Source organism: Jaculus jaculus, chromosome 6, assembly GCF_020740685.1.
Source record: "Jaculus jaculus isolate mJacJac1 chromosome 6, mJacJac1.mat.Y.cur, whole genome shotgun sequence".
Taxonomy (NCBI): Eukaryota; Metazoa; Chordata; class Mammalia; order Rodentia; family Dipodidae; genus Jaculus; species Jaculus jaculus.
Genome location: NC_059107.1, coordinates 113218361 through 113233902, shown reverse-complemented (window position 1 = coordinate 113233902; position 15542 = coordinate 113218361). Strand labels below are relative to the sequence as shown.

The 15542-nt window shown below is 40.1% G+C and overlaps 2 protein-coding genes across 5 annotated transcripts in view; one reads left to right on the top strand and one right to left on the bottom strand.

The window, feature by feature from the left end:
- Nucleotides 1-3591: 3591 nt before the first annotated feature.
- Frs2 (fibroblast growth factor receptor substrate 2) overlaps nt 3592-15542 on the bottom strand; it is a 154604-nt gene continuing 142653 nt past the window's right edge. For all 4 annotated transcript variants that reach the window (XM_045151874.1, XM_045151876.1, XM_045151875.1 and 1 more), the window contains one exon: nt 3592-9156. In XM_045151874.1, coding sequence (XP_045007809.1) covers nt 8206-9156 — 951 coding nt within the window. In that variant the 3' untranslated portion in view covers nt 3592-8205. The remainder of the gene's footprint in view (nt 9157-15542) is intronic.
- On the top strand, nt 14725-15051 carry LOC123461457 (eukaryotic translation initiation factor 1-like). Its single transcript, XM_045151879.1, has one exon. It carries the CDS (start codon nt 14725-14727, stop codon nt 15049-15051), a length of 327 nt encoding a protein of 108 aa, XP_045007814.1.

The window sequence follows — 15542 nt, the reverse complement described above, 5'->3', positions numbered from 1 at the left end:
GAGACATTTATCTTGACCCATGATTAGCCATTCTGGAGGTTCTGCCCTTCACTTTTTCCCTCTCTCCAGTGGTACAGATAATATGCTGTTATATTACGTTTGTGGAGATCAAGATTGACCCCAAATTTAAAAGCAGTTTTCAAGTTGGGCGTGGCGGAGCATGTCTTTAATCCCAGCACTCTGGAGGCAGAGGTAGGATCACCATGAGTTCGAGGCCACCCTGAGACTTAACAGTAAATTCCAGGTTAGACTGGGCTAGAGTGAGACCTCTAAAAAAACCAACCAACAACCAAAAAACAGTTTTCTACTTTTAAATTGACCCCCCGCCCCCCCCCCACGGTGTCTTAAAGCAAAACCAAATGCTTTTTTTCTATCATTGCTATATATTTTTCTCTGATTACTTAGCAAGCTCCTGTATTTCTGACAGTTCATTGAGGGGTATTTTTAATTTTTAGTTGCTCCTACTCACACATGTATTTATAACCAAGTCTGGCAGGCTATGGGGAGTCAAATCCAGCTCATCAGTTGCTTTTGTATGGCCTGAGCTAAAGATGGTCTTCAAGTTAAAGCCCTTGAATTTTCTTGGCTCCAATGTATCTTAAAAAAAAAAATTGAGAGACAGGAAGATGGAGAGAGAATGGGTGTGCCAGGGCCTTCAACCGCTGCAAACAAACTCCACACACATGTGCCCCTTTGTGCATCTGACTTATGTGGGTCTTTTGGCTTTGCAGGCAAGCACCTTAAGTGCTAAGCCATCTCTCCAGCCCTCCAATGCATCTTTTGACCTACCTCTTCTTTTGGTAACCCTTCCACCATAGAGGCTAGTCACTCAGCTTCTATAACCAAACTACCATGGATTTGAATTTAACTCTTCATTCTAACTGTAATTTTAGGAATTCCATAAACTCTGAATCAACTTATTGAAAGCCACCCAGAGTGATCAATGAACTGAATTTACCCAAAACATTTTTTAATTTTACAGCAATTTACATCAGTTGTATTATAAGACCAACTGAAGTGATGAGACCTTGGGACGTCTGTTCCCATGGACTGCCTCATTTCCCATTCATTTTACTTTTTAGAGAGAGAATTGGCACACCAGGGCCTCAGCTACTGATATCGAACTCCAGACGCTTGTGTCACCTAGTGGGCATGTGCAACCTTGCACTTGCCTTACCTTTGCACATCAGGCTAACCTGGGATCTGGAAAGTCAAACATGAATCCTTAGGCTTCACAGGCAAGCACCTTAACCACTATGTCTCCAGCCCTCATTAAAAAAAAAAATAATTTGAGAGAGTCAGTGAGACGGAGAATGGGAATGCCAGGGGCTCCAGCCACTGCAAATGAACTCCAGATGCATGTGTCACCTTGTGCATCTTACTTACCTGAGTCCTGGGGAGTGAAACCCGGGTCCTTTGGCTTTGCAGGCAAGCACCTTAACTGTTAAGCCATTCCTCCAGATGTCTCTCCACTCTTAATCTCTAACCCTTGTTTCTGTCATCCTCAACCTCTTCTCCAGTTCCCTTGCTTTGTTAACTGGTCAGCTCCACATCACCTTTCTGCTTCTCAATTTCCTGGAAATACTGATTAGAACAATGCCTGGCCTACAGTGGGCTTGGTTTGGGTTATTACTCTAATAAACTGTTACACATTGTGACTAGGTTAGGTGTGCTTGGCATGATAGGGAAAGCAGTGCACCGGTTATGTGATGGCTTGAAGGTGGTTTGGGGACACGGATGGAAACGTTGCCTAGAGTGAACAGCTCTCTAGATCTTTTCAATATTGCTGAGGTGCATTCAGAAGCCACAGGTCCAGTCACACAGCCGTGGCCCATTTAGTCTTAGTGTTTGGATGGCAATAAGGTTGGAAAGCTTGGTCATATCTAGGTATCACACATAATCAGTGCTGACACTTGGTGGTTTGCTAATGGGAACAGAGAAGACAACCGTTAAGGCCAAGAATATAATTTAGGTAAGGTAATGTTTGTGAAAGTATTTGACAATTGTTAAAGCACCACACAATTCACATTTCTAATTTGAGAATGTTCCAGCATTCAAGCAGTACACTGCTTTAGAATACATAGCTACTTTTGCTGGATCTGTTTACAGGCAACTTCTGGACTCTAGGTTTTCAGTAGGAATAGTACTAACCCTTTCTAGTGGTGAGTGAGGTATAAAGAACCAGTCCTAAAATTTGTATGAGGAAGCAAACAAGGGAGCCTAAATATCCTGCAGTGCAGATTGAGTCCCTCACAGTTCTCCCACAAGTGAATTCTCCAGGTTCCACACAGGTTTTAATCACAAATCTGAATGACTGGTTCACAATGTAATGACTCTAGAACCTAAATTTGTTACACATTTTTGTGTGCACATACATACCTTTAATGGATGGTACCAACTCATGATGTATCCATACTAAGTAGCTCTATAACTAATTAAATTTTTAAAAATGACAATTTTCTCAATTCTAAAGTATATAGGAGTGCCAGTCTAAAAGGGATAGAAGTTATCTATACTATAAGCCAGGCATGGTGACACACACCTTTAAATCCCAGCACTGGGGAGGCAGAGGTAGGGGGATTGTTATGAGTTCAAGGCCAGCCTGGGATTATTATAGACTGAGTTCCAGGTCAGCCTGGGATAAAGCCTACCTTGAAAGATTCAAAAATAAAAAGAAGTTATGCATAACATATAATACATGCCTTAGGCTTTAACTCCCTGGAAATAGCATCATCCCCATTAGAAGAGGTAGTCTAACTGTAAATTACTTTTTAAAATACTTATTTGCAAGCAGAGAGAAGAGAGAATGGGCATGCTAGGGTCTCTAGACACTGCAAACTCCAGATGCATGTGTCACTTTGTGCATCTGGTCTTCAATGTAGATAATGTGGAATCAAACCTGGATGATTAGGCTTTGCAGGCAAGCACCTCACTGACCCATCTCTCCAGCCTGTAAATTTTTTTTGGGGGGGGGGGCTGCGAGGTAGGGTCTCACTCTAGCCCACTCTAGACTTGGAATTCATTATGTAATCTCAGGGTGGCCTTGAACTCTTGGCGATCCTCCTACCTCTGTCTCTTGAGTGCTGGGATTAAAAGTGTATGCCACTACCCACTTCTTTTGTTTGTTTTGTTTCTTTGTGTTTGTGTGTGTAAATTCTTTTGAGGACAAAGATTGCTATCTTGGTGACTAGCATAGGGCCTATTTTCAAGTTCATTTGTTAAATATGAACATGTGAACATGTTATCTTCAAAAGACTTCAAAGAAAAATATGTAATCCAAAGAAGTTTTTAAGTTCTGAGTATGTCCTGGTTTTCCAAGATGCAGTCTCCCCACATCATAACCAGTTCAAGTATGTGGCACATAGCACACACTGTCACTTGTGGGCTTGTCTACCCTACACTTGCTTAGTGATTTCCATCTCAGTGCTCAAGATCTAATTTAGTTTACGTCTCAGAGCTAAGACCCCACGTATGAACGACCACATGAATCAAACACTGAATGACTGTGAAATAAAATCTTACAAAGTATTTTTCACTTAGAAAACAAGCCTTAGAGTCAGGCAATGGATAAAAGACAAATCAAACTTTAAATCGGTATTCAACCAAACTTTTATTGTGATTTTATTGCAATCTACTTTTGGCAATAAGGGAAAAGTGACCATAAGAACTCTTATCAGGTTTTATTCAACAAAGCAGTTTCTCATGAATGCTTAAGGTCAGTGTATAGTCAGCACGGCTTCCAGTATCAACTTGAGTACCTCATTGCAGATATCTATGCCAGAATGACAATAGTAAGGCATTGCAAGATGCTACATCATCTAAGATCAAACCATATTTTACATGTTATAATTTCAGGACAGTAAAGTATACTAATACTCTACAATAAATAAGGATTTTAAAAAAATGTGTTGCTTAGCCCTTGTTGAACAAAAATTCAGTCATTAGCTTATTCTTTAAGTACTCCAGTTAATAAAGATTTGATTGTACTTCAAGAACTCTTGACTTTTCCAAAGATAAAAAATTAGTTATTATTGTTACATCAAAAATGAAGGTTAAAAACACATTCACACTTGTCCTTAAAAGCATGTTTCCATCATATATAACTTCTCATGCCTGACGACACGGCTTGTATGGCAGTTACACGCCAGGACAACTGAAGACAACCCTCCCATCCCCACTTCCTCCAAAGCCACACTCCGGCCTCTGTGGAAAAGTTACATTTTATTGCCATGCTACAAAATGTATGAAGTTGGCACTGATGGGGAGAAATTGAGAAACAAAGGGCAGGAAAGGATATAAAGGGAAAATGATGCTGTTACATATACAACAAGGTTTTTATTTTAATTAACAGTGGTTAAGTTTTGCCAATATTAAAAATGCAAACCAAAATTTAAAATGCTGATATGAAACAGCATTAGAACATAATTTATGCATAGTACAGTATCACATATCTTTAATTAGAGAAAAATGGAATGTTCATAAAAAGCAATTAACCATAGGGGTAAAATTTATATTTCATATACAATTTGGCAATAGTAGTCCCACTGTTAAGACAACTTTTATGAAAGAAAAAACTCTAATAAGCTACCTTTATACAAAGTTGCTATATTTATGCCTTTATGTAGGAAAAGACAGTTATAATGCAAATTAGGACATACAATAATCTTACAGTATTATACAATGTAATGAAAATAAAAACACAAAGTTTGTCCTTTATAAAATGTGTGTTTTGCATTTACTAATGCAGATGTGGCACGCTGGTGACTACTGTACTATTAATACCAGTCTGTTTCCATATATCATGTCCAGTTGCCAGATAGTTGCAACTACAGTGATGCTACAAAAGATTTTAGTTATACCTGGAAAAAATAAGGAAGTGGGGATGGAGAACGGGAGTGTCAGGAACAAGAAGACAGCAGGTCCTGGTCTGGGCAGAGTACACTGTAGTAGGGCATAAAACATTTGCTAATTTTCAAGCCAAAACATAGTCTATACATTCTGTAATTTCGTACCAATGCCTTTATTAAAATTTGGCAAACATCAAGGAAAGGTAATTAGTACCATATACCTCACACACCAGAAATATGAACAAAATGCCAGTACATCAGTTACTTCTGAATCTCTGATGGTATGTATATTTCAAGAATATATATATTTATACACACATACTACTATACATTGCACAAACACTTGAGCATTATGGATTAGAGAATAGCACAGGGAAACTGGGAAGTACTATCTTGTTAAAACCTTTACCTTGAGGCAAATACATGGTGGCACATTGTTGGGAAATTATGAAAGCATAAGGCCCCTGTCCCATTTTTAATAGAACATTATTGAGGTACATTTTTTAAAATATGCTGTGCCACCAGTTTTTAGTAGGTGAGGTGGGAAGATAAACAAATACCAGGTTGACTATTATAACATTGTACTGGGGGTAGGGTGTCAACATTAATACCTATAAAGACAAAGCTTGCTTGGCAAATTTTCTTTAGTCCCACATGTGATCTATTCTGGATATACTGAGAAGTGAAAGCTTTTTGCTGAGTCTTCAAGAGTAAAGTGCGTATCTCATCACTCCACAGCAGCACTAAGTAAAAGGAACTATTTGCCAATCTTCCTGGAGGGAGGGAAGGCACCATATTTTCATTTTTTGAAGGAAGATGAAACTAGGAAATAACACATTCAGAAACACACTGGTAATACCCATATCCGTTTCCAACCCTCATCTGGAAGAAATACTGTGATCTGTATGGATAAAAGAGAATTTTACTTGGGGGGGAAAAATAAAACAATATTTCAAAACCAGAAGTTGGGTCACATGATCTATCAACAGACCTGATCATGTAAAATTAGGTTTGTCTCAGAAAATCTGAGACATATGGCCATAATTCTTATTCTAAAATGAGCCCATATAATAATAGGTATATTCTTCCAGGACAGAGTTTAATGCCCATTACTAAGCTACTGTGAAAAATGGTGGTATTCTAGATGACTTGTTATTAAACAGGAACAAAGGTGACTTCTAGAAGGCATCTAGAAATTACCACTTGTGTATCTCTTCCTAATATTCACTGAGTACCCTAAAATCAAATTCTTAGCAAATTGGTCCCATTTTCATTCTTTAACCACATACTAGTTAAAGCACAAATTGTACTGATTAGAGTTGCCTAAAAAAATATAAAAACTGATTAGAACCTGGAAGAAACATGCAAAAATGAGAAAGAATAAAGTATACGAACAGATCAGCCCTTTCATTTGGAGATTAATGTTCTGCCTTGACTGCTGGTTAGAGGAAACCATGTGCATTGGTTACATCATAATTCTTATTCAACATTAAAACAAAAATGACTACAGAAATTTGGCACGATTAGCAATCTACTTAGAAGAAAGGAAAAATGGAAACTGCACATCTATGCCACTGCTCTTTTTAGGAGAACAGTAGACTAGCAAGCACCAAGTTCAGAGAGGAAAAGCAAAAACAGATAATGACAGACACTTGTAATAATAATGTTTTATAATGGTCCCACTCTATTGTTCTACTAATCCATTTATGTATCTACAATTAAGTTACTTACTGAATAGACTGGGTATTATATGGCTGAATTTTTTTCATGTTAAATTAACCTTAGTCACATCTGGTGGATCCAGATGATAATTTCAAATTTCCTCATATTTAAAGGGAAAAAAAAAGCAACATATTTCACAAAGTTACTTGATTTTCTTTCCACTCCATCTTCCCTTAAATTGAATAATGTTTGAAAATTTGAGACATTTTTGATTTTCCAAGAGTTTGACATCTGGACTCATCATATAAACTTCAGTTCATTTTAGATCCTAAATTATAACACAAACTTATTACTGCGAGACACTTCACTTGTACCTGCTATGCTGGCAACAATATTAACATTCACTGAAATCGGGGGAAGAGTTAGAGACCCAGCTCCAAGTGAAAGGACAGCAGAGCTGAGGAACACTACAGTGGGCAGAATACAACTGAAGCCATGTAGCTGAGGAACTCCCTGCTAAAGTGCTGGGAATGTGCCCACAGAAGACAGGACCTTTAGAAACTTAGCATGTTTTTTTTTTCAGCTGCTAAAGAGATCACCTATGGACACACATGAAATTTAAAATTTAGAAAAATTTTTTTATCAACTTGAAAAGTAAACAGCATATAAATAAATACTGGACAAAGGCAACTCTGTTATAGAAATAACAGTAAGTTCCAAATGAACCTTCAAGACCATAATTTGACAAAAAATGCAAACTACATAACAATAAACACATAATCCAATCGCAAGACTATATACAAACTCAAACATTTTAAAGTGGAAAAGATATTAAGAAAAAAGACAACCCAAAATCCAAAGGGTTGGGGCAGGGACAAGATAAATGGGAACTTAATGGCACAAATGTCTCCAGAAAACAATGTGCTGTCAATAATCTGTAGGAAAGAAACTCCAAGAGATCATGATTTAGATTTTCCAATGTTTCTGGGTAAAATGACCTGAGACTGATTCCTAAACCTACTGTAATTCTGAGTAAGATATCTGGACATGCCCTTAAAATGACACCATGAGATGAGTAAACAACTGTCTCCTGCCTGCCGTTCAACACACTGAGAGCAAACTATATTCATGATATAGGACTCTTTCTAGCAACACCAAAGGAGAGGTGCTAACTAGGATGAAAGGAGGTGGGGGTCTTTTGTTACTTTTACATGTTTTGGCCCAAGTCAAAAAGCCTTAATTAATGAAATACAAGATTCCTCATGTTATATGCTGTAGAGCACATATTGTGAACAGTGAATCTACAAATAGTACTTTCAAAGCCTAGAGTTATCTGTTAGCAATGTACACTATCAAGAGGCTTTATGAAAGATTTTAAATTCCAACCACAACTTAGACGGGAAAGATATGCTTAAGTCCAGAATACTGAATAAAAACCCAACCAGCATGTCATTCACTTCAACTCTCATTTTAGATAGGCACTGTGAAAATGGGAGTGCTGCTGTACAATAATGAGGAGTATATAATGAAATTAGTGTTCTTTAAGGAGTACCTGCTCTACATTAATTCCCTTTAAAGATGCACATGAAATAGAGAAAGTTTTCTCAGTCTATAAAAGGAGTGTAGAAATGAAAATGAAGCATTCATCTTCATTTTGAAACTTCACAAAGGTGCAACAACATAATGCTTTCCAGGCTCACATGGGCAGGTCAGTACTATTATGTCTCGTTTTCCTGGAAGTACCATCGTCTCGTGGTAGTGCTTTCTGCAAATTTGACATAGCAGCAGTTCTCTCGATGTCAATCACAGCATACAGCTCTGTGCGCCTGGTGGGGGTTTGTGGAAGAGGAGTGGTAGGCGTTTTTGGAGTGTGAGGGTTGTCAGAGTCACTGCCACCTTCCAAATCAACCTGTATGTAATTGAGCTGCCTGTGTTCTAAACTGGGGCGTCTGATATCAAAGTTAAAGACGGTCGGGGTACAATCCCGACGCCTTGAATAGTCTATTTTGTGAGCACTTGCTGGCACCGTTACATTCTCTGTATTTACGTAATTATGCATTGGATCTAGATTATTATGGTAGCCATTTAGAGATGGGGTCTTTGGTCCTATATTGTCATCTTCATCCCTACTTAGCTTGCGAGCTTCCCAAACAGGAGGCAAGGATGGTAAATTTTCATAGTTTAATAATGCAGTTCTTCTCTGAGCTGAGTTGTTGATATTCTGAGTATCTGAGGTACTGGTGGATGTCAGACGACCTCTCCTGATCCCTGAGGCACTAGGGATAGATAGACCATTTATGTTTTCATACACCAGTTTGTTAACAGAGGGTACATCTCTCCGTTCATCACTGTCATAACCTGTGTCCCAATCTGTGTTATTTGTACCACTTCCACTAACTTGATCTCTTCCAAGGTGCTCCAGTTTCTCTTTTTCCATTAACTGCTTCTGAACAGGGGTTGGTCCTAAAACAAACTTGACCCCTTCCGGTTCAAGAAGAATCTGAGGGTCCCTGTCTTCAATACTACTTGCCTCTTCTTTGGGTGTGTTGCTTTCAGCATTAGAAACCCTTGCCTCCAGTGGGATGTGCACACTTGCATGGTTTTTCCTCTCTTCTTGCACACCAGTAGTGTTAACATAGGTATGTACCTGAAAGGAAAGAGAAGGTGAATCAGTAACATTTTAAAAATAAGAACAGGGCCTGGGAAGATGGCTAAGAGGCTAAAGGCACTTGCTTAAAAATCTGCTGGCCCAAGTCCAATTCCCAGCCAGATGCAAAAAAATGGCTTAAGCATCTGATATTCATTCCCAGTAGCAAGAGACCCTGGTACACCTATTACCACTCTCCCAGCCATGCAAATAAACAAGTTTTGTAAGAAACTTAATTTTACTGTATTATTTTTTGAAACAAGCTCTTTGTGAAGGTTAGTATTGACTGTCTACTATGTCTACTAGACAGGATCTAGAATTTCCTACAAAACTAAGTTCTGGGCATGTCTGTGAAAGAGTTAATTAGATTAACTGAGATAAGGCACACACATCTAGAGTTCATTTGCAGTGGCTGGAAGCCCAGGTGCACCCATTATCTCTCTGCCTCTTTCTCTCTCAAATAAATCAATAAAAGTAATTTTTAAATAAGAAAAGTAACTAGCATACTCTCACAATGAAGTCTACACTGGCAGTTGATCCAGCTACCTTCACTTCTCTGAGTGAGTTTACTGGTGTGTGGCAACCAACACTCCTTGTTTATATCAGTTATTATTTATTTATTATTTTTAAAGGTAGGGTCTTACTCTAGCACAGACTGACCTGGAATTCACAGTGACCCTCCTACCTCTTTTTTTTTTTTTTCCCAGACAGGGTCTCACTCTGGCTCAATCTGACTTGGAATTCACTATGCAGTCTCAGGGTGGCCCCAAACTCCTGGTGATCCTGCTACCTCAGCCTTCTGAGTGCTGGGATTAAGGGCGTGCATCACCATGCCTGGCCAACTTTCTCTTTTTTAAAAACATTTTATTTTTATTTATATGGGTGGGGGAGAGAAAGAGAATGGGGACACCAGGGTTTCTAGCCACTGCAAACAAACCCCACCTTGTGCATCTGGCTTATGTGGGTCTTGGGGAATCTAACCTCGGTCCTTTGGCTTCTCAGGCAAGCGCCTTAACCGCTAAAAGCCATCTCTCTAGCCCTTAAGTTTCCTTTAAATACACTAGCACTTTAAATTTTTTCCACCTATTTTTTAACCTAATAAAAATTTGAGTAGAACAACTAGAGAGAAGAGTTAGAAGATAAAGGCACTTGCTTGCTGTGGTGGTTTGATTCAGGTGTCCCCCATAAACATATGTTTTGAATGCTAGGTCCCCAGCAGATGGAGATTTGACAATGAACGACTCCTGGAGGCAGTGTATTATTGAGGGTGGGTTTATGGGTGTTATAGCCAGCTTCCCCTTGCCAGTGTCTGGCACACACTCCTGTTGCTATTGTTCATCTGATGTTGGCCAGGAGGTGATGTCCCTCTTTGGCTCATGCCATCATTTTTCCCTGCCATCATGGAGCTTCCCCTCGAGTTTGTAAGCCAAAATAACCCCTTTGCCCCACAAACTGCTCTTGCTCAGGTGTTTTCTGCCAGCAATACGAACCTGATTGCAACAGTAATGTTGGTACCAGAGGAGTGGGACTGTTGCTGCTAGAAACCTGAGTTGTGTGGCTTTTGGCTTTTTGGAACTGATTTTTGAGGAAGGAATGTGGAAGGGTTTGAAATCTTAGCTTAAGAGACGCCTTGCAGTGCTGTAAGTACAGTCTGATGGACTATTCTGGTCAGAGTTGAAACACCTGAATGCAGTAAACTATGAAGTGTGAAGTGTGGCTTATAAGGGTGAAAAACAGCTTTTTCTGGTCTGGGCTAGAAGCAGTTTGTGTGACAGGCTTGCTGGTTGCTTTTTGTAGAAACTGGTGTGAGCAGAGGGACATGGCACAGAAAAAAATAAATAAAGTATTTGGGCTGAGCCTGCTGCCCGTTCAGCTGCCAATGAGATTGGGCCAGCTGACCTACATTGGAAAAACAGGAAGCATGCAGTCTTCTGAAAGGGCCTGAATGCTGAAGAAATGTCCTGTTTTTACAAGTCTGCTTTATTTCTCTGGTTTAACAAGTTGGTAGCCCCACCTAGTATTATAGAGTATAACAAATGCAGGAAAGAGAGGGTCATTGAGTTTGCAACACAGTTTTGTATTTTGGAAATGGCCATGGGCAGTGTGAAGCAGACATGCTGGATTACCTGTGTAGAGCCCAATACAGCAATGAGGATGAACTGTGGGTTGCAGTGGAGACCCAGTGGAGATGTCAGGACTATGGGATGGCTGCCAAGGATAGCTGCTGGCACTGGATGAAATTTTCTGGGACTGTAAATGGCCTAGCTGGAGGGGTGGAATTGGAACTCCAGAGACTTGTCACTGGTTAGAATTATCGGACTTGGAAACTTGTCACTGACTAGAGTTGATGGGCTTGGAGCTAGAGTTTGGTTGGTTGTCCTGTCTAAATATTGTATTGGTTGAATATTCCTTTGCTATGCCCAGTGACATCTTTTATAGTATGAATGTTTGTTCTGTGCCATTCATTATGGGTTTGTTGTTGTTTTTTGGTATTTTGGCTCAGGTAAAAGACCTTGGACTATCGGGATGTTTGAACATCACTGGAATTGATTAAAAACTATGGGGAATTTTAAAGTTGGAGTGAATATATTGCATTTTACATCATGAGTGGTTATCAGTTTATATGGGCCCAGGGGCAGAATGTGGTGGTTAAATTCAGGTGTCCCTCATAAACTTAGGTGTTCTTAATGCTAGGTTCCCAGCTGATGGCAATTTGGGAATTAAAGCCTTCTGGAGGTAGTGTATTGTTGGGGACAGCCTTATAGGTGTTATAGCCAGCTTCCTCTTGCCAGTGTTTGGCACACTCTCCTGTTGCTATTGTCCATCTGATGTTGGCCAGGAGGTGATGTCTACCCTCTGCTCATGCCATTATTTTCTCCTGCCATCATGGAGCTTCCCCTCAAGTCTGTAAGTCAAAATAAGCCTTTCTTTTTTTTCACCCAAAGCTGCTCTTGCTAAGGTGTTTTCTGCCAGCAATGTGAACCTGACTAATGCTTGCCAGGCATGATGGTTTGGGTTCAATTCATATCCATGTAAAGCCATATGCAAAGTGGCACAAATGCCTGAAGTTCATTTGCAGTGGCATACCTATACACATACACAATCTATCTCCCTATCTCCCTCCCTCTCAAATAAGTAAAAATATATTTTTTAACATAGAAAGAGAGGGGGAAAGAAAAACAGAATGGGCACACCAGGGCCTCTTGCTGCTGCAAACTCCATACGCATGTGGCTCTTTATGTATATGACTTTACATAGGTGCTGGTGAATCAAATCCAGGCTGTCGGGCATTGCAAGCAAGCGCTTCAAATGCTAAGTCATCTCTCCAGCCCCTCCAAAATATTTTTTTTTTTAAGTTCTGGGTATGGGTATAGTGGTGTACAAAGTCCAGACTATATGTTCACCTCTTTATTTGGTTTCACAGGAGTACTGGGGAATCAAACCTTAGCCTTCAGGGTTTGCAAGCAAGTGCCATTAACTGCTGAGCCATCTCTCCAGCCCTCTACAAAAGAATAAGTAACATGCAGCATTATACTTCATGGTGAAACATGAAATGCCTGCTGTGTCAAAAAAAAAAAAAAAAAAAAAAAAAAGATGGCAGCCATGGTAATAATCCCAGCACTTAGGAGGCCAAGACAAGAGAGGAGGATCCCAAGTTTAAGTCCAGCTTAGGCAAGGCCCTGTTTCCAATAAATCAGATACAAAAGAGGAATGTTCATTTTGTTGTTGTCCTAGAAATTCTCAGCAGTTCAAAAGGAAAAGACAGATTGTTACCATAATTAGTTTACTGTCTGAATGCATAAAGAGAAAAACCCTGCTTAAAAGTTCTATAACATATACAGATATAAAACAAATACTGCCTAGTAAGAAATCACTTTTTAGAAAAGTTCAATGGCATTTTAGAGAGACGGTATAAAAACATTTGGAAGTATATGCCTATGGTAGTTTGAATGGATGACCCCCTGTATATTCAGGAGTTTATTTAAGATTGTAATTTAACCAAGTGTGGAGACATACACCTTTAATCCTAGCACTTGGGAGGCAGAGGTAGGAGGACTGTCAGTGAGTATGAGGCCACCCTCAGACTACATAGTGAATTCTAGGTCAGTCTGGGCTAGAGGGAGACCCTACCTTAGAAAAACCAACAAAACAAAACAAAAAGATTGTAATTTAGATCTGCAGTCTCCTGGGTGGAGAGGTGTCATTGTGGGTGGATCTTAGGGTCTCAATTCCAACCTAAGGATATATAAAGTATCTGAGTTCTGCGCGGGGTTCTTGAAGTGTGCGGCTATGGTCGCTTTTGGCTTTTCTGCCCTCTGCTTGGACCTGTGAAAGTAGGCCAGCTTCTTCTGCTTCAATAAGTCCCTTCTTCCCCTAACTATGCCTTGGTTTTGAAATTCGTCCCAGTGACCTGAAGCTACTACAGAATTGGTACTGAGAGTGGGGAGAGATGACTCTAACCATGTGGATTTTGGTCTTTGGGAACTTTTATTTTATTTTATTTTATTTATTTATTTATTTATTTATTTATTTGAGAGCGACAGACACAGAGAGAAAGACAGATAGAGGGAGAGAGAGGGAATGGGCGCACCAGGGCTTCCAGCCTCTGCAAACGAACTCCAGATGCGTGCGCCCCCTTGTGCATCTGGCTATGTGGGACCTGGAGAACCGAGCCTCGAACCGGGGTCCTTAGGCTTCACAGGCAAGCGCTTACCTGCTAAGCCATCTCTCCAGCCCCCTTTGGGAACTTTTGTTTTGGAGTAATGGGCAAGGACTTGGTACTTGCAACTGAAGACACCTTCTGGAGTGATAAAAGCCAAGTATTATAGATCACTCTAATGAGAGTTTAAAAATGCTAAGTGTAGAGAGAATTTTATTTGGATGCTTGGCTTGTGAACTGTCTAAGGTGAAAGAGAGACTGTAGAAGGCTTTGTTGGAACTGGGTTACTGGCAGAAGGGCTAGCTGCATTCTGCTGTCCATGCCTAGACAGTTTGAGCAATGTTAAATCTGTAATGGACTAAATGCTTGGCTAAAGATATGGGACTGAGAGATTTAAGATTTTAAGTTGGAAAAATTCAATAAGTTTAAAATTTACTGCCACAGAGACTGGTTTTAGGTTACTGAAGCTGCTATTGTCAAACAAATTAGTCTGAAGGAAGATGGCCCAATTTACATTAAAACAATGGAAAAGATGCCTGAGGAAAGACTATGTTAGAAATGCAAATTCTTTTAGAAAAGAGTCAACTGGAGAAGGAACCTGCTTTTCAAGGTCAGGATTTATTTCATCCCTGAATTAAGAAAATGGCCAGGTCTTGCACACCTGGTATTGATTTGGGAAGCATGAAAAATGCGTGGAGTGGTCATGAAGCATGCACATGGTCCCAAGAACCACTGCTAAGATGCAGCATATAGGCAAGGCATGATGAACCTCATTAAGAGACTGGCAAAGGCCCAGTGGGCCATCAATGAGGACTTAGCTGCCTTCCCCTCAAGCTCCCTCACTTCCCAACATCTCCCCCCCCCCACCTTCTCCCACAGCCGCCTGCGAGGAAAAGGAATCATATAATATGTCCACTATCCAGAACCTCCACTGTTTTGACCCCTTTGCTGATACAAGTAAGGGTGGTGACCTTCTTCCTACCAGCACTGAGGATTATATCCATGTAAGAATTCAACAGAGGAATGGCAGGAAGACCCTGACTACTGTCCAAGGGATCGCTGATGATCAAGATAAAAAGAAACTAGTGAAGGCATTCAAGAAGAAAGTTGCCTGCAATGGTACTGTAATTGAACATCCAGAATATGGAGAAGTGATTCAGCTACAGGGTGACCAAGGCAAGAACATATATGCCAGTTCCTACCAGGGATTGGACTGGCTAAGGATGATCAGCTGAAGGTTCATGGGTTTTAAGTGCTTGTGGCTCTCTGAAGTAGGAGTGAGGATTTCTTTGCAATGAGTAGAATGTCCCTTCTGTCCCTTGTCACAAGTTCAAAAACCTCACAGCTTGATAATGTAACCATTTGGGGTCCACTTTTAACTTGGACTAGTGTAACTTCATGCAATAAACTGAAATGGGCCATGGGGTAGGGGAGGGAGAGGCTGGCAAAAGAATTAGAAGATGGACCATGGTTTGCATGGAGACCGGAAGATGTTTGGGATATATCAGGACTGTGCAAGGGCTACCATGTGGCTATTGGTTCAGGATGGAAGTTTTCCCTGGCTACTCAGTCCAGCTGGAGGGATAGAATTGGAAAATCCAGAGATGGTCAGTCAGTGGTTATGATATTGGAATTGAGCTACAGCTGTTTGAAGTTTGCCTGATGGTTGTTGAGTTTGCATTGGTCCCATCTCTCCCTGCTATGCTTTATAAGAGTTGAAAATGTT

Excerpts from the sequence above, each read along its gene's own strand:
- LOC123461457 (XM_045151879.1), top strand. The coding sequence starts at position 14,725 with ATGTCCACTATCCAGAACCTCCACTGTTTTGACCCCTTTGCTGATACA.